Here is a 24,095-nt window from a genome sequence, read left to right as displayed (position 1 = left end):
ACAGAGTCCAGACAGACAGACAGACAGACACCGCCAACCAAGCGACAGACCGTATAAAGATGCAGCCGTCGAGGTGTTGTCCATCCTCCTCCTCCTTCTCTCCTCACCCACACATTCACTCAGTACATACTGCTACACTACGCCCTGACTTTTTAGTCAAGTACTTTCGTTAAAACAACCAACCAAACCACCCAATACCCAACTTTCGAGTTATCCTCCCAACACCGACAAGATGAAGTACTCCGTCGCTGCTATCGTCGCCGCCGCCGCCACTGGCGCCATGGCTGGTGCTCACCACAACGGCACTGTCGTCACCGAGGTCGTTGACGTCTTCGTCACCTACTGCCCTGAGCCCACCGAGATCACCCAGGGTACCAAGACCTACACGGTCACCGAGCCCACCACTCTGACCATCACCGACTGCCCTTGCACCATCACCAAGCCCGTGATCCCCACCAGCACTGTCGTCTGCCACGACTGGTGAGTCCTGCCAACTGCTCTCTGAGGAGACCAGCCAGCCTCGAGACCAATGCTAACTCCGTCGCAGCCCTCCCCACCAGAACACCACCGTTCCCCACGTTCCTGGTGTTCCCGAGCCCACCGTCTCCCTCCCTACCACCCCCGAGGAGCCCGAGACCCCTGAGGAGCCCGAGACTCCTGAGGAGCCTGAGGTCACCCCCGTCCCTGGCGCCGCTGCCAAGGTCGCTGGCCTCTCCGGCCTGGCCGGTCTCGCCGGTATTGCCGCCTTCTTCCTGTAAATCGACTACTTTCTTGACGACGCTTCGTCGCGCCACGTCTTGAAGTAGGCAGGCGACAGAATCTGCGACCTTTCACAGAAAGAAAAACACCAAAACCAACTATTCCCTTTGTTCGATTGATTTTGCGCAACGTTCCGGAGCAGCAAAGTGAACGACCAAAGATATTTTGTGGGGGTTGATTTCTTGTCACATTGATTTACACCGGGGGAGGTTACGAGCACATACTTTAATCGGCAGGGTATATATACTGGACACATGGCATAGACAATTGCTTCTTCCATGGGGAGGAGGCGTGGTTTACTTCGCAACAGGAGGGACTTGGGAGTACTTTGGAGGGAGACGATGAAAATCAACAATTCACACTCGAGAGGGACGAGACAACTACGTGTGTGTGGTCTTCTTTTTTCTCGGGTCTGGCTGCCTTGGGCGAGGGAACATGGCGAGCAGGGTTTGGTGACTAGCGATAGAAGCCAAGCTGGCTCTCATGTTGGCCACCTCGTCGGGCCGTCCACACCTGAGAATATCAAAGAATTCCCTCTCGATTGTCTGCTTCATCGGTCTCTGTACTCTTTATGAACTCTGGTCGGGTGTTTTTATGGTTCTCTGGTCAATTTATCATCAGTGTCGTCGTATCTGTAGCTACTTGTACAAATAGGATGGCACTGCCTGGAGGCTAGTTTTGGCCCGGCACATGAACACTATCGCTCCTTTCATCTGACAGTGAGGTTTTTGATCGAATAAAGAATGTGCACGAGGCGGCCCTGGTGGAATGCGACTCGTGTCTTTCGGTTGATGGCGACGGATCCAAGACAGGACAGATGACTTGCGAGGAATGCGGACGGGGAGACCCGTCCCAACTGGTCTCAGCTTGGGCGATCGTGACGCCTGAGGAACATCTGGCTTCTCGAGTACAGCCACACAATAATACGTCTTGATGAGCTTTATGAAGTGAGTCCGACTTCTTAGCAGTGGCGGCAATAGAGACTCCGGGGCAAAGGAACGGCAATGTGCGGTTATGCGGGGAGCCGCTTTCCCCACGACCAACCCCAGATTCCGTGTCGATGGATGGACTGAACCTCTCGCCATTGCAGAACTTTCCCAGCACATTATACTTGACAATCCTTGGGACACATGCCGACCTAAAAACGTCTGCAAGTGCTTTGTTGGAATCAAGCTCCAAGCATAAAATATCTACTCCCAGCGCAAGGAGCCTCGCCACTTCTCCTACCGTAACCTGGACAGTCCCCAATCTCAACGCTGCGTCATCACGCTGTAGCTCACACTCGATCCTGTTCATTGAACTTGTCGTGCGCAATGAGTGACAAAACCACTCACGTCCAGGATGAGGTCCTCCGACAAAGCCTAGCAGACCCTGAGGGCTTCTGGGCTCACCAGGCCGAGCACCTCCACTGGCACAGAAAGCCCAGCACGACGCTGACGCAGAGCACAAAGACCCTCAAAGACGGCACTCCCCACCCGGAATGGGCGTGGTTCCCAGATGGCGAGATATCGACATGCTACAACTGCGTGGATCGACACGTCCTGGCAGGACGTGGAGACGAGCCTGCGATTTACTGGGACAGCCCCGTGACAAAGTCGAAGCAGAAGATCACGTACCGGCAGCTGCTCGAAGACGTCGAGGCTCTAGCTGGGGCGCTCAGGGAAGAAGGCGTCAAGAGAGGCGACGTGGTCATGCTGTACAGTAAGCAGGCTTGCGCTCCTCATTTACGCCAATGTGCTCTGATATACTGACAGGGCAGTGCCCATGATCCCATCGGCTTTGGTTGGGATTCTAGCCATCAACCGCCTCGGCGCCGTCCACTCTGTCGTCTTTGGAGGGTTCGCGCCCAACGCACTCGCACAGAGAATCGATGCATGCCAGCCAGTTGCCCTGCTGACGGCGTCCTGCGGAATCGAGGGTAACAAACCCCCGACACCGTATCGGCCGCTCGTCGAGGAGGCTATCCAGCTCGCCACGCACAAGCCCAGCCGGACCATCATCTGGCAGAGAGACGCAACCAGATGGGCTCCCGTGGACCGTTCACAAGGCCAGAGGCCCTGGCAGAAGCTCGTCAGGGGTGCCAAGGCGAGGGGCGTCAAGGCGGAGTGTGTGCCCGTCAAGGGCACCGACCCCGTCTATATCATCCACACCTCTGGGACGACAGGCTCGCCAAAGGGTGTCGTCCGCGACGCAGGTGGCTACGCAGTGGGACTGCACCTGTCCATCGCGTACCTCTTCAACATCCACGGCCCTGGCGATGTCATCTTCACGGCTTCGGACATTGGGTGGGTCGTCGGCCACTCGTACATCATCTACGCACCACTGCTCGCGGGCGCTGCGACGGTGCTCTACGAGGGGAAACCCGTCGGGACGCCAGATGCTTCGGCGCTCTGGCGCATGGTCGAAGAGTACAAGGTCTCTGCGCTGTTCACGGCACCGACAGCGCTCCGAGCCATCAAGCGTGATGACCCTGACAACAAACACTTCCACCAGATCGGCGAGCGAGGCGGCCTCAAGTCGCTCAAGGCGCTCTTCCTCGCCGGAGAGCGGTCCGAGCCCACCATCATATCCATGTACCAGGAGCTTCTCGAGAAGCACGGCGCGCGCGATGCCCATGTCGTCGACAACTGGTGGTCCACCGAGTCCGGCTCGCCCATGACGGGACGCGCCCTCGTCCCGCACACAGGACACCACCGCCAGCACGCGACGCGCGACCACCCGCCCATCGCCCTCAAGCCTGGCAGTGCCGGCAAGCCCATGCCTGGCTTTGACATCCGAGCCGTCGACGACGAGGGGAACGAGGTTGGGCGCGGGTCCATGGGTAATATTGTGCTCGCCACGCCGCTCCCGCCCACGGCCTTCCGAACACTGTGGCGCGAGGAGGCGAGGTTCTACAATGGGTACCTGAAGCGCTTCAGGGGTCAGTGGCTGGACACGGGGGATAGCGGCTATGTCGACGAGGAGGGCTACGTGCATGTCATGAGTCGCAACGACGATGTGCTCAACGTCAGCGCGCATCGACTGTCAAGCGGTGAGTTCTTTATAACTAGCCTTTGCTTTTGGACAGTTTGCTTGCTAACGCGTCTCAGGAGGCATTGAGCAGGCAATTGCCTGCCACCCTTCCGTGGCCGAGTGCTGCGTTGTCGGTATCCCCGACTCCCTCAAGGGTCAGCTACCGTTTGCGTTTATCACACTCTCCTCGGAGCCACACCCAGCCTCTGTCATGCCGACAACGGAATTATTCGCCGAGATCCAGGATCTCATTAGAAAACAGGTCGGTCCAATTGCCACGCTTGGTGGCATCATCCAGGGCAAGGGCATGATCCCACGCACGCGCTCCGGCAAGACACTCAGACGGGTCCTGCGAGAGCTTCTCGAGAATGGATCGCAGGGCGAGTTCAAGAAGGAGGTGGGTGTGCCGAGCACAGTCGAGGATAGGGGCGTCGTGGAGGTGGCAAGGACCCGTGTGGAGGAATACTTCAAGGAAAAGGGGGCGACGCACAAGGCCAAGTTGTGAGGGCAGCCTTTTTCTTTCGTAGCAATTTCAGTAAGCTTGCACGTTTAGGATAATCGAATGCATTCCTCGATTTCAACTCTGGATGACCTCCAATACTGTCTTTCCCAGGCCACCCTTGCCATTGTACGTCTGTAGACATGCATCGCGCACCTTTTCAACATCGCGCAGATTCACCTTCAGCCCGACCACGGGCACAAGTTTACCGTCCTCCACGTAGCCTCGCAGCTTGTCCAAGTCTCCTCCATTGGGCTGCAGGAACCAGTACAAGTACGTGACGCCCCAGCGCCACGCTCTCAGTTTCCGCAGACTGTCCGTGGCGTCGAGGAAGAGGCGACCGACGAGGGGAATGCGTGGATTGTCGGGCCGTTGCATGACATTGGACGCCTGCAGCGTGGACGCAGACGGTGTTGTGGAAATGGAGACGATGAAGGCTGTCTTGGGGACCATGAGAGATAGAAACTCCATGGATTGCCCAGTCGTGTCGAAAAGAAAGTCGACGGAACGTGGCGTAATCACATTTCTTGGATCCTCCTTAGTATAGTCAATGACTGTTTCGCAGATAGAGGCACGTCGATCAGCAAGCTAGCTGTGAGAAGGGAAGAGGGCAGGTTCCGATGCTTACTCTGATCGGCCACGCCTTCACCCAAGAGTCGAGGGACTTTAGAGACCTTGGAGGCCGAGACGGTTGTGATCACCTTGCCGGCTCGAAAGACATTCTTAGCTAATTGACAGGCAAACAGCCCCGTGCCGCTCACTATGGTTCGCCTCGGTCAGCACGAGACTCTTGAGTCGTCTCCAAGGCTACTTGATACTTACAGCCTGCAGGCACAAATACCGTCTTGCCCTCCAGAGATCCCTCGTACTTTCTCAGAGCCTGGAGCGCCGTGACACTCGCCAGTGGCATCGACGCGGCGTCACTGAAGGATAAGCTCGCGGGCTTGAGAGCCACAAAGGACTCGGCGCACTTGGCGTACTCGCTCCAAGACCCCCGACTAGCTTCCGGCAGGCGCGTGTAGACCTCATCGCCGACTTTGACGCGGGTGACTGCTGACCCGACCTCTGCCACCACGCCTGCTGCGTCGTAGCCGATCTGATAAGGGAATCTACATTTGGGTCGTGAGCTCGAGACGTGCTGCCAACGGCGCGGAGCCGGCAGGTAGGTAGGTAGGTAGGTAGGTAGCTAGCTAGCTAGGACCTGGAGGCTCACTCACTGTTCCTGGACTGCGTGCTTGAAGACGCCAGCCGCCTTCTTTACGTCTACGGGATTGATGCTTGCGGCGTGGACGCGGAAGACGACATCAGTCTGCTCTGTAATTGTTGGTCGCGTCACCGTGGACAGTTCATACTGGCTCGGGTCTGCGAAGTTGGGGGCTGTGATGGCTAGCATGGTTGGAGCCATGGTTGCGATGGTGGGACGATGTTGTTGTTGGCAACGTTCAGGAAGTGAGTGGTGATGATGCCCGAGGTTTGTGGCCTAGTCTGTCATGCGCGGGTTTGGCCCCAACGCATTCCCAACTCCGTCTACGCCGCCAGATGGCCCAAATCTCATCATCTCACCCATTTCCATTGACAGCGCTTCACATTGCGCACCGCCCAAAGAAACTCAGTGTTGGCAAACCCCAAGCTTTGAAACGTTGGTGTTCCAACCTGGCTCTGTGGCGGCGAAACTCAAGTCATCCATCCACCTTGATCTCTCCAGTCCTCCCAACTCAGAGCCATTGCCACTACGTATCAGAGCGCCATTACCCCATGCCTCCGCCATGATGCGTACTCGTGTTCCCCAAGGGCTGCGTGTGCGCAGCATGACTCGCCATCCATGAGCTCCGTGCGTTGGCCTTGAGTGTAGTCGTACAATGCCACACTTCCAGTCGCACAATCCCGAGTCGTCGCACAAACATCTACCACAAGAGCCCGGTTCTCTTGCAATGTGACTGGGGAGGACCGAAGGGGAGCGTACACGAACGACGTGAGGCTGGCTAGACACGAGCTTTTGCGCAATGTCGGTGTGTCGCAATGATTCGTCAGGATGTCAACCCATGGTCGTGTGCGACCGCTGGATGCTGATGCGTATGTGTCTGTCCCCTATCCCAGGGCAAGTCATCATATTGCACGCTGATGGAGATGTGGCCACGGGGATGGGTCACGTTGCGCGAATGCCATCTGCCGGAGTGAACGCCCGTTTCGAAGGCCAGTCGTGCCACGTGACGATATCAATGAGAGGCACATCCTGACCGCTTGTTGTTGGTTCGTTGTCACCCACGATCGTGGTCATTGCGTCTTCTTCTTCACTGTCGTTCCATGTGTCTCGTCATCCATGCTAGGTTGCTTGGCATACAGTCCGTAGACACTCCGCTGTGACTTTGGGGCGACCTTCAAGTCGACAAATCTTGCTTCGGGTAAACGCTTGCAGGCCTTAAGGCTTTCCAGTACCCTGTATGCTGGTCAGTCAGGAGGTTTCGCACAGTACGCTGACTGATGGGGGATGAGATGAACGTACCACTCAACGCCAACAAACTTGACGCCCACGCCTCTCATTTTTCGTATCTCCTTGTCAAGTTTACCTCCTGCCAGCCCACCCCCAGCACCGTAGCCCGCACTATTTGGTCTTCCTATGATGACATGCGTGACTTTTCTGCGTCCCAGATGGATCGCCATTTGGCCCCCGTTCTCGCTCAATACTTGCTTGAGCTTGTGGTCGGATATATGAGGGAATGTGCTCCCGTTGACATACACCACCACGCCCTGGAAAATACCTTTCTTCGCGTCTTTCTCTTCGATTCCTTCGCGCGCAACCTCATCTTTGTCCACTTCCTTAGTAGGTTTGGGTGTGCTTTCCCTCGAGGCAGGCCTCATGAGCATGTCAATGACGCTCCTCCCTCTTGGTTCCTCTACAACTGCCCCAATCCGTTTGTCGAACCCCTCCGCTCCAGGACCCCATGTGTCGCCCAGCCGTTGCCCTCCAGTCCCGCCAGCGCGGAATTGAGAGGTAAGCTTCCTGCTACGCGACTCGCGCCACCCAGTACTGGCGCCAGGCGTGTTATCGGGGCGCTGGTGACCGGTTCCAGATGAGTTCCAAGGGTCAAAGTTCTTGCCGTGGCGAGGTTTCGCGGCAGGCGGGATGGTTGGTTTGGGTGGGTGCATCTCCGATCCCGGCTCTCAGTTATGGGTTCCGAAGTAGCAAGGAGGTATGCACTGTATGCTTGACAAACACCCGGCGCGTCTTTGCGAGGCAAAGCTCCTCGGTATGAAAGAGAAGAGAATGACATCGAAATAGCCCTTGGACAAGGGAGGGGCAGCCTAGGAGTGGGACGCGATGGAGTTTGCGCGTGTCATGAGCATTGACGCAATTGTTGCGCGAAATCACCTGACAGCGACACGTTGGCAATTGAGCTACCCTATCATGGGTACTGATCCTCTGTTCCACGACATCCACGACAAGTCGCAGGACACGGATAACCACAGCTGAGATGCTGAGATACAAAGATGCTTTTCCTATTGCAAAGAGTCTCAGTACTTGATTTTTAAACGGTCTGCATCCAATCTAAACGATATTTTTGCCCGGTAATACATCAGCAACCCACACGTATGCATACCATGTTCCAAGCCCATCAACCTGTGTGACAGCACACCATGCAATTGTTCTCTCATAATGTTGGATTCAATGTAAGCATTAACTTGCCCGAATGCTTTCGGTGGATGTTGTACCATGACAGGCCTGAACCACGGTGCGGTTTGCATGGGCACTACGCTTGCGGGCTATTACTCCCCCTCGCATATCGCCAAAGCACATCGGTAAATCTCGACCACTCAAGCCCCTTACACAACGATGAGAAAAACCTTTCTAGCCCGCGCCGATCATCCGCCGAGGAAGAAATGCAAATTTGCCGCAGCCCAGATCGGCGCTGAGGACCAGAGCATGGCCAGGGCTCATTGTTCCGTGATAAGGTAGGTGCAGATGCTACCCCTTTCTGCCACTGCCAGGGGCTAGGTCGCATTCATGTCCCTCCTGGTCGAGGCTGGGCCCGGCGGCCCCGTACGCCACCTCTTCCTTAATTACGTCAGGGAGTCGAAGAGAATAAGGCTTTTTCGTGGGCCGTGGATATCACCGATCCGTCCCAGTGCCTTGCCCATCACCGGGGCTGTAAATCCTCCTCCATGGAGATGGGAGTCTGCAGGGGGCGACGCTGCATAATCGCTGTGCTGCCTTGCTTCACAGCGGTCAAGACCTGCTATTCTGGCAGGCACATATGCGCAACATACCTACATGTGAGTGCCACTGCACACTTCAAAGTTCGCAGCTCCCATAAGAAGATCATATGCCCATTGCCGGATCGCCGTTCCATGGCATATGCGTACGTGCCATATCCAGAACGTCGGCAGGCGAGGGCTGCGCTACGACACGACCGATGTTGCTGGCGAAATATAGACAGCCTCCCGGCGCTGGTCTCGCAACCCCGCCGGCTATTCGTTCGACCCCTCTCCTACTGATGCATAGCACGGATACAAATAGGAGCTGACATGGATCGGGGCCCTGGCCTTGGCACAAACGCTGTGGTACGCCGCCGACACGGCTAACTGGAAGACCCGGGCACATGCCTCATCGGAGACGCACTGGTTGGTAGTCTGTTGGTTGTCTCTGTCACGTCTATGTGGACAGTCCTGTGCACCGTAAGGCCATGTCTTGACACACCTCGTCCAGGATCTTGTGCAGTCGCTGGCCATCCATTGCCACAAGATAAACCATACAGCCGCCCGATGTACCGCGAGAATGGGCACGACCACTCCTGAAAGAGAATTGCCACCCAAGACCTGTCGAGTGCCCAGTGGGTGTGCTGCCTGGCGGGAGGGCTAATGTACGGTGGAAAGATGTTGTCGCCAGATCTTCATGCACTGCAGCTGGTCCGTGTCCCCCGTTGCAGGCAGCCGCTGCATAGCCATGGCATGGTGCCTAGACTGTGGACGCTGGCCGGTCAGCGGACGATGCTAGCCGTAGCCAGGCGGTTTCGTGAGAATCGACAAGAGCAAGACCTGCTGAAGCCCGAGGGCTCTTGGCCACGGACGGCCATTGAGCCTGAGAGCCAGGAGTGTTTCAGACCAAGACCAGGTGTAACGTCGTGCAAAGCTCGCGGTCCAAGAGCTCGAAGGTGAACCCGATACACATGCCTTCATGCATATACGGTGCTGAAGGCCATGCTGTGGAACAGCCCTGCCCAGAACCCATCGACAGCCGCAAGCCGCAAGCCACCAGCGGCAAGCAGGCCTGACAGGTGGTCCATTCTGTGCCCCGCCAAAAAGCGCTGCTGTGCTTCAGTAGGTACGTATGTAGGGCTCGTTTTGGTGCTGCAACGAGGTAAGGGCTGCAAGATCTGTCATCCGAGGCGGTTCTTGACCTGCTTCTCCTGGCTGCCATTGCTGCCAATGATCGCCGTGCGTCTTCGGAAGCGCCATTGGTGGGTGCCAGGCTGGTCATGCACAATCATGTAAGGAAAGTGGTGGCTGCGGTGAGGTTGGCTGGCTACCCCCAAGTGAGTTGCAACTCGGAGAACGTGTACGCAAGAATCACCCACTTTGGAACAGGCGGTGTAGGATCGCACCAACTAAGCTAGCCAGCAATAGCAGCCCAAGCTTTGCGTGGATCGTCTCCGGATCGTGGAGCAGGCAAGACACGCCGGTGCCATCGAAATCATACTGACAGACACTGTTTGTCAAGCAACACAAGGACATTCTGCATCCCGTGCCGTGAAGCCTTGTTGGTCGGTGTTTCTGACGCGGGCTCAGGAGCTTTCTCCATGGCTTTCAGGACGCGGGAACCAGCTCACGCATGCGTACGCTGCGCCGGACAGCTGCGCGGCCCGCCACACCGCTGCATCAACACGCCTTCTGGGGTTTTCGTGCTCAGCGTGTTACCAAGATCTGCAAAGCGGTGCCCACGCAGGACGGGTTAGTGAACCAACCAGAATGACGGGCCGGCGATTATGATTATTGTACGGCACGTATACAGGTAGTGAGTGCCATGTGCAACCGTGGCTCCAGTATGACCTTCCTCTCATTACGGGACGAAGAGCTTTGCAGGCTTCGTCGTGCGGTATGGCAGTGTGCGTCGCCAAAGTCCACAACAACGGCGTCCGTGTTATTATTAGCCAACGTGGAGGGGTTTGTTCGCCAGCTGGTGGTGGGTGTGCTTGAGACGTGGTGGCAGTTCATTGGACTGTCCGAGACCCCCATAGACTTGTTGACAATATTACGCCACGAAGGCCGCCATAATGGGCCGCCTCTTCGGAGAATTGCGTCGATGCCTGGCACGGACTTCTACATACTCGTTGCGAACTTTCCCGCGTTGGCGGTGCCCAGAGAGCAGAGCACGGGACCAACAGCTCTCCAAAGCCTTGCTTGGCCTGTTATCCTTGCAGCTCAAACACAATTGATCATCAAAAGCACAAGACCATACTGAGCCATCGCTTTGGGACGCTAGAGTATACAGACGACCAGCCAACGAGTTGGTTGAGGTTGTAGACTCTTTTCATGTGCGCATGGTCCTGCCAGTGGGCTAGATTCGCCAGTCGAATCAGAGGGTCGACTTTCACCGGCGTTGGCGCTTGCATATGATCAAGGACAGCCATGAGATACGGAGGTCCAAGGTACGCCAGAGCTCTACGAGTTACCGTCATGAAGCGACAGAATAACCGCGGAATCGATCAAGACCTGAACGGGGCACACACGTCTAGCACTGTGGCAGGGCTCCCCTGGCTCAGTGCGTGTGGGTTTGCCGTTAGTGTTTCCGTGATTGGCTTTGCTTTAGGCCTACATAGCCGCTGTGCATATGCTGCAAGTGCTCGAGCCAACGTGCCCTTGGTGCGTGCGGCGTGCGGCTTGGGCGGCCATCCCGCTCGATCATTCCCCGCTTGGCTTTTTGAGACGGCGCTGCAGGGACTTTGGCATGTCTCGAGTCCCTCGACGCAGCAAGATCTGGTCGGAACGATGCTGCGGTGCTGTGCAGGACGTTTGGAGGAAGACGACGGACCTTTCACCATTGTTTCGAAGACTCCCACGACTGGCTCAACAGCAACGCCTCGAGGTAGCGAGTCCGATGGTGAGATGCAACATTAGACGTATCCGTAAATCGTACGACAAGCTTGGGTCCTGTGCCGCGCCGATGCCACTATAACCACAAACCATCGTACATGTGTAGGGTTTCCAATGTAGGCCATCAAGCTGCATTTGAGGGACCAGTGCGAAGCGCCTGGCGCCAGCCACTCCGAAAGGTTGTTGCTGCCAGTGCTTCAGGTGCGTAGTATCATACGATAGCCTGCTCAGTCCAAATGAACGCGCGAATTGCAGCGTCTCTGACCACAAGCCGCTTTCCTATTTTTCTTCTTCTTTTTTTTCTTGCGTACATAGTTTCAATGACCTGCATATCGCGCCTCAAGACATGCGTACCGCTGCATAGCGGGTAACCGGAAACCTGAGCCACTACAACGTCCCGAGCCGAGGCGTTGCATGCGCAAATCTTTAGGATGCGTCTGGATGCTGGGCTCAGTGCTTGTTGTTCGCCACCAGGCAATTGTGCATTGCAATCTGCATCCTTGCAGTCGATTACACAACGCCATGAGCAATAACTCAAACCGTCCTGTGTCGCATAATACAATGGACAGCAATTAGAAACAAGCGAAGCTCATTGCTTCTACATACTACCCAGCCACGAGTAGAGTGAGACATCTCGAGCGGAGTCGAGCCTGGTTGCACCCCGACCTTGCAAAATCGGGAAGCAGCCCTCACCAGTATGGTAGCGTCCCAACATCGCTTTGTCACGGTTTGAGTGTCGAGGGGTCGAACAAGGGCGATTCGTGCTCATATTACTCCGTACCACCCTCTCCAATCTAGCCTCGGCCAGATTGCGCAAGAGAGCTTTACAGGGACCGGGGCGTAGCTCCTGGTGCTGCTTGGCGTCGGCGCGAGCTGCTGTAAGAGTAGGAAATTAGTGGATCCCGGGAGCGCTGAGGAGAAAAGGACTCTGGATTCTGGAAAGCCGAAAGCGCGCGAGAGAAAGAGAGCGGGAATAGAGGTGGCTGGCTACCGTGCCGGTACGTGTCGACTTCCCACCATGACAGTGCGAGGATGAAGGCCCGGTGCTCTCACAGTCGATCTGTCCTCGAGTTCAGCCGAGGGGGCAGCAGATCCATGTTCGTCCGACGAGAAGTATTTCGCGCATTGTGCGGGGCAATGAGATGGGTGGCCCTGTTCCTCGCGCGCAATGGACCGTGGTCAGGTTCATCTTTCGAAACATTGACGAGGCTGGCAATGCTCCTGTGCCTCGATCAATTGCTGATTCCGATGGTCGTCGAAGCCAAAGCTAGCTGTTGGTGCGCGATGGTGAAACCACACCAACATGAAGGGCTTGAAGGGTAAGGGCAACTGCCAGTGGCTGGACGTAGCCTGTATATGCACAATCACGTGCACAGTGGCTGGCAAGGCTTGGCAGGTGCAGGTAGGCAAGGCCGCTAATCAAGGGCACGCAGGCACGATGGGCCAGCCTACTTTTTTAGCTTGGACGGAATCTTGCATTGGGGCGCATCGTACGGAGTACGGATAACCTCCATCCGTTCGTGCATCTGGAGACCCCACCTGGCGTTGCGAAGATCACCAATGCATCAGGTCAAAACTCCAATTTCGAGATACGCACGTTCGCAAATGCGATGATTTTGTGATTGCGCTTCTGAGCCGTGCTGCTGACAAGAACAACAGGTTCTGGCCATGCCTGGCTCAAGAGATATCCAACGAAGAGCAATGCGCTGTATAGTGTGCGTATGGCGACTTAGCTCTGGCACTTTAACAATCAACCACCAAAGTCAATTCGTGTCATAAAAATAGCACCAAAAACGCTCATGCCACCCATTTGCAACGTCATTTTCTGCTTCTTGAGACATGTGAGCAAGCAAGCGGTGAGGAAACCATTGTATTTGACGCTTCTACGACCTTTGGATGCCTCACCAGATCGGGCGCTGGCTACGAACACGCGAGGCCTTGGAAGACAATGTCTCTCTCAGAAAACCTTGTCTTCTGAAACACTGACGGCAACGGTCAGTCTGTCCCCGTGATCTGGGAGATGGCATCCATCGGCTCCTCCCACCGAGCATGGCAGGCTTCTACAAGTAGTGGAGTCAGAGTAGCTCCAGCCTTCATGTGCCTGCTCCTAGGCTGCATATTGATGTAAGCAGGTACGGAGTACAGACGTCTGGAGTGCAGTGCGCCGCGGAGAGCGTACATTATTACAGTGTGCATCAGCCTCCAACTCGTTGTTGCTATCGTCTGGAACGAAGCTCTGAAGCTTGACGGAACATCTGCAGCCTAGACTAGAAGTCTAGCTCACCAGCCAGCGAATTGACTTTCCAGTGTGAAATCCAGGGAGTTATGATTGGCTCAATACCCACCGAAGACATCCAGCCACTTCACAAACAGCGAATTGAACGCTTTCTGAAGATGTCTTGCTGTGTGATGTTATTGCGCGCTTGCACAGTATCTAAAACAATCACTCTGACCGGTCGAGGTGCTGACGAGGGGCTAGCCGAAGAAGGACAAGATGTAGTGCAGCGGTCAACAGCAGGGGTACATGGAGGTAACTTGCCAAGCATTGGATCCATCGCGTGTGCAGTTGACGGTGGGGGGAAGGGAAGCTTGTTAGCTTGAGTTGAGGAGGTCTGAGCGATCCTGGACCGAACGAAACTCGAATCCCGGGCGTAGGGCGGCTCGCAGCTCGCAGTCCCGCAAGATAAGGACAGTAAGATGAGAATCGTGAGATGGCGAGAGACATTGATTGTTGATACTGTGAGTTGGCCACAGGTAAGGAGAAGAAGCACGATAGCAGCTAGCTACTGGTATCGCGTCTGGCCGCTGCGATCCATCACAAAGGTATAAAGCAGCGCGTAGTTGCTGCCACGACGCGCTGCCATAATAACCACTTTAGGCCACGGGACGGGTTCATCACTGATCCGAAGCTGAACAACACAGGCCCCGCTTGGGATGGACAGTCCCCCCGCCGTCGCGCTCAATCCTTTTCTTGCCGACTGGACGGACGGCCGACTGGAGTCGAGAGACAACTGGTGCCAGCGCACAATCATCAGAAAGCGGGACGATAGGTGGATGGACTGGACTGATCCTGGTGCGACGCTGCTCCACTCTAGTGACAAGGGTCGCGCTCGAGGACTGGACCCTGGTCATCACACGCACCCTGGCATCAGGTCACGGCCCACTGGACCAGGAGGGGGGAGGGGGGCTGGAGGTGCTTTTAGAAGCTCGGCCGGGGGGCCTTTTGAGGAGGCCATCATGATGCTTGCTCAAACAAGCCGAGCCGTGCGAAGCCACGAAATGTTGTCTAAAATCATCATAAGCGAGCAGCAGGAGGAGGCTAGCGGTCATCATAGAGAATGAGGGTTTATTCACATGCCCTGTTGCCGCATTGTCGATTTGGCTGGCTGTGTGTGTGTGTGTGTCTGCAAAAAGGGTGCATAGCATAGCATAGTACGGATATGACATGTGCATTGCTGGGCAGCCCGGCATATAGGGCAATAGAGTGCATAACTCCAGGCTTCTGGATTTGCTAGGCTCTATGGTATGTCCCATATTCATTAGTAGCTTGATTTGCCGGCAGGACTGTGGTTCTTCCGACCAGAATAGTGCTCGTAGTCATGGATATTGTCTGAAGACGGCCATCACCAACCACGTTAACAAGTCTCATCAACAGACACGGGTGAACGAGTGAGACTTTTCTACACGGACCGTCCTGGTATCTACCTTTATATAGGCAGGCGGGCAGGCCATTTGATGTATAACGGAATCCGTTTGCGAAACTTCATGCTCCGACCCCGTCCCATGACTTGTAGCTGAAGAGCATCGTTGACAACGTGAACAGAGGACCCTACATAAGTACAGCTGATGCAGCAGTCTGTAGGTTGCGTCTTGGTACGGATTGCAGCCACGAAAGTGACCCTCGTTAAACAACTATCCTTATGAAGGTGATCCCAAAAGCACACATTTATTACTCATCGCAGGCGCATCGATTGACCTCCTCCGGCTTCGTTATCCTACCGTGTCCAGACAGTGTGAGAGAGAACAAAGTAGCGCGACTTTTGCAAAACAAGACCCACTCTGACATGGGTCCAAGCCTGATAGCCCCTGTCACGGCCTCATGAGTCTCCACGGGCGCCATCCACTCCTCTTCGCTGGCCGTGGACCGTCTGGATGTCGGTCGCAGGTCGGTCGATGGAGACGGCAGGGACAGAGGAGAAAGAAGTAATCAGTCAAGACGGGTGCCTGCGGATTGTGGTAGATGGATGATCGACAGCGTGAGGAAAGGTGAGGGCGTAAGGAGATACTATGTCGTGGGATAAGCAGACCAGATAGTAGGCTGCTAGCGCCAGAAAGCTCGCTACCTTGCTCTCTAGGCGCTAACGGGAGCAATCCTGAGCTTACAGCGTGTGCTCTAGGGGGCTCGCCGGGACCCCCGTCCATGGTAGGCCAATTATAGCGGGAGAAACCCCATTCTATCCAATCCATGTCCAGTCAGTCTGCTCATGTCTTCCGCTACGGACGGAACCGTTTCGACAGACACCCCCCAGTCCATCTCGCCCACTCCGGTCACTCTCCAGTCACTCTCAGGTCCAGGGCAGGCCAGGCTCTTCACTCACTCCAGCGTTCGCTCACTTTGGGTATTAGTTCTCGCGCGCTGGTCGCTTCGCTTCCAGTCTCCCATCAGCCAGCCAGCCAGCCAGCAGCCAGGCCCAACCTCCACAAACAAAACCATCCCCGGTCCCGCACTGTTCATCTAGCTGCTCGCCCTCTCCTCTTCTCTTGATCCTGTCCGTCCTCGCCCACGACTTCGTCCTCCTCGCCCTCTCCTCATTCTCGCTCGGGCTGCCGACCTCGTTTATTTCCTCCCCAAGCTCGCCCTTCCTGCCCTCGTCTTTTCTCCTCTCCCCCCTCTCTGCTTTCAGGACAACGGGCATCTGATCTGATCTGGCTTGCCTGACCTGACCCAGTTCTGTGCGTTGGTGAGTACAATTGCCCAGCCCACACTCATGCAGCTTTCAAGCAGGCCTACTCCGCTTCATGCGTCCTCCCGCGCGCTCTCATCCATCCTCTCCCATTTGGCCTGGCCCTCCCCTCCTTGATTGCCTGCAAGACCAGCAGAGCTTCGCAGAGGCGCGCAGCGCGCAGCTACACTACACCTCTCTCACCTCTCCTTGTCCTGCTCAAGCTCAATCCTCCTGGATCTTCAACGCACGCTGCTAACCACCCATATGCATTGCAGTAGCGGCCACTTGTTGACTTCCACGCCGCCTCACCTCATCTCGCCAGGCACAGGAAACTTTCAGTAGCCGCACGTCTTTCGTTTCCGCGTATCTCGTCGTCGTCGGCCCTGGCCTCGTTTCTCGCAGCGATTCGCACTCATCCTTCAAGCAAACGACCTCCGTCGATCCATTCGCTACCAAACCACTGTTCTCGATAGCGCTTCCTTGATCGCGAACCGCACTTGCAGCACCGGCTTGTCTTTGTCGCACCGTTCTTTGAACGACTCGCTCGAGTCTCGTACCGTTTGTCTCTTGGTCTCGTGTTGCGACACTCGTCCTGTTCAGCTTCCGCGGCGTGTTACGATTGCAACGAACTGAGTTGATGTCCTGTTACGAGTAACACGTATTTGCACGGAATACACGTTTAATCGACACCTTGAGTACAAAGCGCACTCACCCTCGACGACACAGACCTATACGACATTGCGAAACCTGCATCCAACCCAAACGCGCCAGAACGCTTACTCCTCTTGGTTGACGTGGTCCTTGCTCTCCCAAAGGCGCTAGCTGTACTGGTCTGCCTGGGCTCATCGACTCTCGATATCCTGGCTTGGACACCACTAGTGATCGATACCACTAGAGCGACTGCGAATTTGGTGCACCTTGTTCCTTATCCATCTCCCCCTGCTCCGTGCGTATGAACAGCGGACAGACATCGTCGCTTCCCCCCTTGCCATCTAGCCAGTCATACTCCTCTTCGTCCTCATCCCCACGGCTAGGCTCGCATTCCTCCTACACCTCTGTTGCCTCCTCCAACGGACCCCGAACGCCCCCTTCTCTCCCCGTCAACGCAATCACTGGACCGGCCACCGCCATCTCAAAGTACGACGCTATGAACAGCGGCCCACCGCACAGTGAGATGTATTACCCACAGCATATGTCCGGGGCACAGCAACAGCAGCCACCAGTCTCATCGGGTCCCATCAGTCACTACTCAAACCAGCCTCCGATCATGCAGCATGGCCAGCCGTACTCCAATGGCGGCCCTGCGCCGTACTCTTATGCGTACGGCAACGGCATGACCTCGCCATCTGGCGGCCACATGCCCGGCGGTCTGCCGAACCAGAACGTTCTGCCTCTGCCAGGTCAGGGTGGCGTGCCACCAGGCTATGCTTTCGATTCGACAGGCCAGAACCCCCCTCCAGGCATGAAGCCCCGTGTCACAGCGACACTCTGGGAGGATGAAGGCAGTCTGTGCTTTCAAGTTGAGGCTCGTGGTATCTGCGTCGCGCGTCGTGAAGGTAAGCGTTTTCGCGTGCTGGTGTACATGTCGGGGCTGACCAAAAGCAGACAATCACATGATCAACGGAACGAAGCTGTTGAACGTGGCTGGCATGACACGCGGGCGACGCGACGGTATTTTAAAGAGCGAGAAGGTTCGCCACGTTGTCAAAATTGGCCCAATGCACCTAAAAGGTGTCTGGTATGTGCCCCTTTTGATTGCGCTGTGAGACATTTCCCCAAACCATTTACTGAGACATGATCAGGATTCCCTATGAACGCGCCCTTGACTTCGCCAACAAGGAGAAGATCACCGAGCTCCTGTATCCGTTGTTCGTGCACAACATCGGTGCGCTGCTCTACCACCCGACAAACCAGAGCCGCACAACGCAAGTCATGGCCGCTGCTGAGCGTAGAAAGCAAGAGCAAGGCCAAGCGTTGCGTTCACCCACTGGCCAGGGCAATTCCGGCTCGCTGCCTTCGATACAGCCACCGCATTCCATGGGCATGCCAGGGTCGCAGCCCCAGCTGCCATCCAGCAACATGGGCCGACCTACTCTCGACCGCTCCAACACATTCCCAACACCCCCTGCGAGCACCTCTAGCGTCATGCCCAACATGGGCAATTCGGACAGCTTTGGGTGGCAAGGACAGAGTATGAACGGGTCGCAAGGTACCAACCCTATCGCCATGGACAATGGCCTTGGTCATGCTCGCTCCATGCCAACCACACCAGCCACCACCCCACCCGGCTCGATGCCTCCCTACCACTCTGGCGGCCAGGGCTACGACAACTCGCGCTCTCTCTACAACACGGCTCCCAACCAGCAGTCGCCGTACGCGCCGTCGACCAGTGGCTCACAGGACCGCCTGTACAGCCATGCGCACGCCTACCCGAAGCATGAAATGGGTCCCCCGGCGAGCAGGCCATCTGGCTCGGGCCCCATGGGCGAGGGTGACTCCAAAACTGGCATCCTGCCCTCGGAGAACGCACAGCAGCCGCACGGCGAGGAGGAAGGCGAGCACGAGCATGATGCCGAGTACACGCACGACAGCAGCGCGTATGACCACAACCGGCCCTCGTACAGCTACACCGCCCCTGGCGTAGGCGCCTTGACCAGCGACAACAACAATGTCGACCCCAGCATGACGGGATCTCCTAACCACCACCCTGGATCTGGCCGGGCCACACCCCGCACGGCTGCGCAGCCTCAGCCCTACTACTCCCATACGTCGGGCTACGCCAGCTCCCCGCGTGTGCAACAACACCCGTCCCACTTCTACAACGGAGTGAACGGCGACCGTCCGGCCACGAATGGCAGCACGGGTGGCGATGTCTATGCGCCTCCCGCTGAGATGTCCAACTCCATGACCAATGGAGGCTACGCGCCCCAGCCACCCATGAGCAACGCTCCTGTTGGCGGTGTCAAGCGCGGCCGCGAAGACGAGGAACTTCCCCGCCAGATGGGCGAGCTCCCCGGAATGGACCTCAAGCGTCGGAAAACCATGGAGTCGACTCTCCCGGCTCCCCCCTTCGACTCGATGGGACCACGGCCTGCGTCGTCCGTTCCCAGTGACCCACGACCACGGTAGGTGCATCACCTCAGCATCTACCGCCCATTGCCCCTAGACGGCAGTGGAGAGTCAATTCGGAACCGTTGACGAGCCACGACCACCGTTGCTTCCATGTTCGCGAGCAAGACACGCCTTGTTTGCCAAGGATGTACACGGTTAATGAGATGAACGCTTCCACAAGAGGGTATAATTCGGGACGAAGCAGCCCCCCGCGCAATCTGCACGCGATCATCGTTATTTGCCTTCATCGACACACCGGGCCGTTTCATGCGGGAAAACGTCCTTGCTCCCTTGTAACGACCATCAAGGGGCTTGCGATACTTCCGACGGCCTCAGCAGACGATTGCTATTTCCTTGCCACATGTTTCTTTCTCATTTTCCTTGGGTACTCATCACTCCATTGCCGATCTGATTTTACGGGAGGCGGCATTTGGACCGAGAGGCCGGGCCATGTGTGGGGGGAGCGGCTACGACAACTGCCTGTTCATTTTTTTCATTTTCATTTCTCCTGATGACGACCTTATGACCACGTTTGCTTCTGAAAAGCGCCAAAGACGGTGTGTTTGGATACTTGATTACCAGGTAACGACTTTACGAGAGACAAATAAAAGCATTGTAGTTGATAAGTCTGGCCGTGCAGCTTGCATGCCTGTAGCTTGAAGCATCCGATTGAGGTGTCTTACGATGTTCCATCCTCATATCCAATGGAGGGTTGACTGGAACTATTGCGAGCATTAAGTTGTCGCATTGCATGAGCGCGCATAAGAAAGATCACGTGTATGGTCGGGTCGTTGTCGTGGCAACGGTGCATATGTCTTGCAGCACCCAAACAGTCTAAAAGTGATCGTATTTCGCCATGAACAATTGAATTTCCCTTCAACGCCTGCGACATCTATTTGGCCCGAAAAGTTTCGACACCTCTATCACTGCGCACCAGCGGTCTCGTGTCTTGTTTCACTGCTTCATGCATCATAGCTAAACAACGATGGCCACGCCACTGTCGCCCGCTATGAACGGGGCGTTGATCGCTCCATCACCCCTCGCAATGCCACGAAACGAGCAGTACGAGGTCCAAGCCTACACAGAGCCGCCAGCCTTGTCTCCCGAGACAGATGGCGATTCTTCGCCATTCATATCGCGTATCGAAAATGACCAAGAGAACCCATTGCCGTCGAAACATCGCACCGACCTTCTCCAGGAGAACATATCGCCCAAGAGGTCACAACATCCGCGCGTGCGGTCTGGTGCTGAGATGTCACCACTCAAAATCCTCGCCGACCGCAAATCTCCTTCACCGTTGCACGGCGATATGCCACCGCCTCCCTCCGCCAGAAGCCCCAGAAAGATGTCCCCCGAGAAGAGGTTCCCTGTTAAAGTCAGCAACCCCATTCCCGAGGAAAGGGAGGTAGATTTCGAAGACATACTCCGAGACAACCAAGGCTTGACGAAGGCCGTTGAGATTTTTGAAGATGAAGATAGCAGCATCATCCCTGAGGGGGGAGAGCCGCAAAACACCATGCCCACAGCAGCAGAGGATAGCGCGGCTGGTGTGGATGAGTCGATGATCAGCACATTCAGCACGTTCTCTGCGGTGCCCAGCATGGATATGTTTGCAAGGCTTGGGACCAGCCCGGGGAAGCCTTCGCCGGCAGCAGCAGGGCCGTCAACCCCCCGCGGCAAGCCAGAGTCGGCCACATCACGACCGTTTCGCACGCGGGGATCAGACAACACGACCAACCTCTTGATTGATTTCACGGAGCAACTGCGCAACCCGCATCGCTCGCCTGCCAAGGTCAACAGCATGATGAACTCCAATACTCTGAGTACGCCCGGCAGACGGATGAGCAACCTCCTCGACTTCGATATCCCCCCCATGCCGACCCCCCGATCTGTCCCCTCTATATCAGCCCGCGAGCTGGAGTCTTTGAAATCGAATTTCCTTTCTGAGATCAGCTCACTCAAGGCTAGTCTGAGTGGCAAAGAGGCGGAAGTCAACTCGCTCAAGACGGCTGTGGGCGACGCAGAGAAACGCGTGGGCGAGTCCCTCGAGCAACTCCGCGAGGAGAAGTCTGCCAAGGACCAGCTCGCCGCCGAGCTAGAGGATTGGGAGACTCGCAGCCGCGAGATGGAGACCGTCCTGCATAGAGCCAGGGGTGACATTGAGACAAGTCAGAACGAGAGGGAAGAGCTGGAGCGCAAGCTTGACGAAAGCGAAAAGCGACGCGAAGCGGCTGAGATGCTACACCAAGAGGCGGAGAGTAAGATGGCAGGCATGCGTGCTGGACGGGAAAGTGCCACGACATCATCATCCGAAAAACCAAATCCGTCCAACGCCCAGGAGGTGGAGCTCGCGGTCGAGCGCGTGGCGCGCGAGCTGCACGGTCTGTACAAGAGCAAGCATGAGACCAAGGTCGCCGCCCTCAAGAAGTCGTACGAGACACGCTGGCAGAAGAAGATCAAGGACCTCGAGTTGCAGATGGAGGATCTCACGGAGGAGAATGAGAGGCTGAAGGCTGGGAGGGACGTGACCCTGACCAAGATCGACAACGACAGCACCATGGCTGGCGAGCTGAAGGCGCAGGCTATCAAGGACAACGCCTCCATGACGGAGCTCAAGGCGGATATCCAGCGACTGGAAGCCGTGGTGTCCACTGTGCAGCGCGACAATACCGATCTGCGCGGCATGTTGGAGAAGGAGCGCGTGGAGAAGGGCGAGTTGGTGCAGCTGGCCGAGGAGATGATGAGCATGCAGAGCTTCGTGGGCGGGTCGAACCATGCCGTACGGGGTGAACCTCAGCAGCAGCAACAGACACCCGCGCCGCAGAGGTCGCCGAGAAAGGCAAACTCGCGCGAGAGGGAGCAGGCGCCTCACCCCGAGGCACCCGCAGCCAAGACGCCCAAGACTAGTCATGACGGCTTCAAAGCCAACAATCGGGCATCTGGTCTGCGTGCTCCTGGTTCCGGATTGAGGGCGCCAGGTGGACTGCCGCGTCCAGGGACGGCCTCGTCGAGGAGTGGCATCATGAATTCGATTGAGAAGATGGGGAGTTACCGAGGTCGTGGAGGAGAGTAGGCGTGCGTGGTTGAGATGAAGTGACGGAGAACTGTTGGACGGATTATGACCGGCGTTTGGGAAAAGCCACGAGTAATGACTGCTCTCTTGCTATAATGAATCACGATGATTTTGTAACTCTACGCCCGTCCCCGACAAGGATGAGATATCACGATCATGCGGCACGTTTCCTCAATTCCCTCCATTCCATTCCGTTGATATCACAGCCCGTAAGCCTTCTTTGCCGTGCCACCAAAAATCATGGCCCGGTCCTCATCTGACAAGGACGCCATCCAGCACATCTTCTCCACGACATCACGCCATTTCGCCCATGCATCCTCACCGACCTCGTTGTACGTGCACACGGGCCAGTCACTGCCGAACATGATCTTGTCCGCGCCGAACGTGGCCAGGATGATGCCCAGCCAGCCCAATGTGGACTGGAAAATGTGCGATACCGATGCCGTCTGGAGGCTGGCAGGCATCTCGTTGAAGGCACCCGAGAGCTTCATGTACGTCTTGCTGCAGGTGGAGAGGGTGTAGATGGCGGTGCGCCAGGCGTGGAAAGCCGGGTCGGATGTGATGTTGTAGATGGCCAAGTCTGGTTTGCAGAGGTGATCTGTCGTCTCCTTTAGCAAATATTCTTCTCACAACCCGCAGCGCGGCTGGTTCAGTCCGTCATTGCACTCACTCAAGATGAAGGTGACCCTCTCTTCCTCTGGCACGCCGTCGTGGGCCTTCTCAATCATGGCGAGCAGTTCATCCAGTTGCTGCCGCCCCCGCCGGTGGTGGTCGATACCTACCTCGAACACGAGACCCTTTCGACCAAGCAGCTTGAGACTCTCAATGAACTTGTCCTGCACCATTGTCCCGTGGGGCTTGTCTTGCACGAGGTACCTGAACCCCTTCACCTTGGGCCACGCCTCACCGGCCGTCTCCTTGACCTTGGCGATGTATTTCTCCAGCACCTCGGCGCCCGAAGGCATAGGCGCCCAGGGGACGATGCCCAGGCACAGCTTGGCGTCGTCCTTTTCCACGCCAATGTCCTCCTCACTCGGCTCACCGAGCGCCACCCGGCTGAGCGTGGCGACCTCCTTCAACGGCAGTTTCCAGCCCTCCTCACCGGCGTCCAGATCATGCTTGACGTCGACCTCGACAAATACAAAGCCGAGCAGTGAGGGCGCGGATTTGGCGGCCTCTTTGAACTCGGGTAGAAACCGCGCCCCTGAGACGATGGGCTTGGTGGGGTCGTACCAGTTGTGGTTGGGCAGGTCGGCTTCGCGGAAAAGATGAATGTGAGAGTCAATGATGGGCAGGACCAGCTGCTGCTCCTGAGATTCGGCCATTTTGGATGCAGTCAGAAGAACGTCGAGGCTTCGACGACGACAGGAAGTGACTGGAGGCAGAGCGGTGTTTGTTGCGGTGGTAAAGCAGGAGAAGATGCGTCCGGTCCTTGACAATGGCACACTGATTAATGCGGGCCCTAGTTGTGTCGTGTGCTGTCCTGGATGAGGCAGTAATGGGTGAATTGAGGTAAAGTATGATGTGGGAAAGAGCGAACGATACAATTATCGGTGAGATGGAGCCCGAGAGGCAAGAACGACTGGTCTCCTACTCCAAAATTCAT

General features: G+C 56.4%; 7 protein-coding genes across 7 annotated transcripts; 4 read left to right on the top strand and 3 right to left on the bottom strand.

Annotated features, from left to right (window-relative positions):
• Nucleotides 1–232: 232 nt before the first annotated feature.
• Nucleotides 233–758, top strand: J7T54_006432 (Clock-controlled protein-like protein; the record flags this gene model as incomplete). Its single annotated transcript, XM_051502863.1, has 2 exons — nucleotides 233–480; nucleotides 548–758. 2 exons carry the CDS (start codon nucleotides 233–235, stop codon nucleotides 756–758), a joined length of 459 nt encoding a protein of 152 aa, XP_051365243.1.
• Nucleotides 759–2,072: 1,314 nt separating this feature from the next.
• J7T54_006431 (uncharacterized protein) lies at nucleotides 2,073–4,276 on the top strand (the record flags this gene model as incomplete). Its single annotated transcript, XM_051502862.1, has 3 exons — nucleotides 2,073–2,460; nucleotides 2,519–3,790; nucleotides 3,849–4,276. 3 exons carry the CDS (start codon nucleotides 2,073–2,075, stop codon nucleotides 4,274–4,276), a joined length of 2,088 nt encoding a protein of 695 aa, XP_051365242.1.
• Nucleotides 4,277–4,348: 72 nt separating this feature from the next.
• J7T54_006430 (uncharacterized protein) lies at nucleotides 4,349–5,675 on the bottom strand (the record flags this gene model as incomplete). The annotated part of the gene is made up of 4 exons (XM_051502861.1): nucleotides 4,349–4,824; nucleotides 4,899–5,030; nucleotides 5,093–5,379; nucleotides 5,488–5,675. 4 exons carry the CDS (start codon nucleotides 5,673–5,675, stop codon nucleotides 4,349–4,351), a joined length of 1,083 nt encoding a protein of 360 aa, XP_051365241.1.
• An 869-nt stretch (nucleotides 5,676–6,544) lies between these two features.
• J7T54_006429 (uncharacterized protein) lies at nucleotides 6,545–7,417 on the bottom strand (the record flags this gene model as incomplete). The annotated part of the gene is made up of 2 exons (XM_051502860.1): nucleotides 6,545–6,707; nucleotides 6,774–7,417. The coding sequence occupies 2 exons, from the start codon at nucleotides 7,415–7,417 to the stop codon at nucleotides 6,545–6,547; spliced, it is 807 nt and encodes a 268-aa protein (XP_051365240.1).
• Nucleotides 7,418–17,257: 9,840 nt separating this feature from the next.
• Nucleotides 17,258–19,434, top strand: J7T54_006428 (Cell pattern formation-associated protein stuA; the record flags this gene model as incomplete). Its single annotated transcript, XM_051502858.1, has 3 exons — nucleotides 17,258–17,861; nucleotides 17,911–18,043; nucleotides 18,108–19,434. 3 exons carry the CDS (start codon nucleotides 17,258–17,260, stop codon nucleotides 19,432–19,434), a joined length of 2,064 nt encoding a protein of 687 aa, XP_051365239.1.
• A 991-nt stretch (nucleotides 19,435–20,425) lies between these two features.
• On the top strand, nucleotides 20,426–22,489 carry J7T54_006427 (uncharacterized protein; the record flags this gene model as incomplete). Its single annotated transcript, XM_051502857.1, has 1 exon — nucleotides 20,426–22,489. One exon carries the CDS (start codon nucleotides 20,426–20,428, stop codon nucleotides 22,487–22,489), a length of 2,064 nt encoding a protein of 687 aa, XP_051365238.1.
• Nucleotides 22,490–22,689: 200 nt separating this feature from the next.
• J7T54_006426 (L-rhamnono-gamma-lactonase-like protein) lies at nucleotides 22,690–23,814 on the bottom strand (the record flags this gene model as incomplete). Its single annotated transcript, XM_051502856.1, has 2 exons — nucleotides 22,690–23,087; nucleotides 23,160–23,814. The coding sequence occupies 2 exons, from the start codon at nucleotides 23,812–23,814 to the stop codon at nucleotides 22,690–22,692; spliced, it is 1,053 nt and encodes a 350-aa protein (XP_051365237.1).
• Nucleotides 23,815–24,095: the final 281 nt, after the last annotated feature.

This window comes from Emericellopsis cladophorae (assembly GCF_022114955.1).
Source record: "Emericellopsis cladophorae strain MUM 19.33 chromosome Unknown NODE_4_length_1054762_cov_117_872525, whole genome shotgun sequence".
NCBI classification, from domain to species: domain Eukaryota; kingdom Fungi; phylum Ascomycota; class Sordariomycetes; order Hypocreales; family Bionectriaceae; genus Emericellopsis; species Emericellopsis cladophorae.
This window is presented reverse-complemented; position numbering and strand designations above follow the sequence as displayed.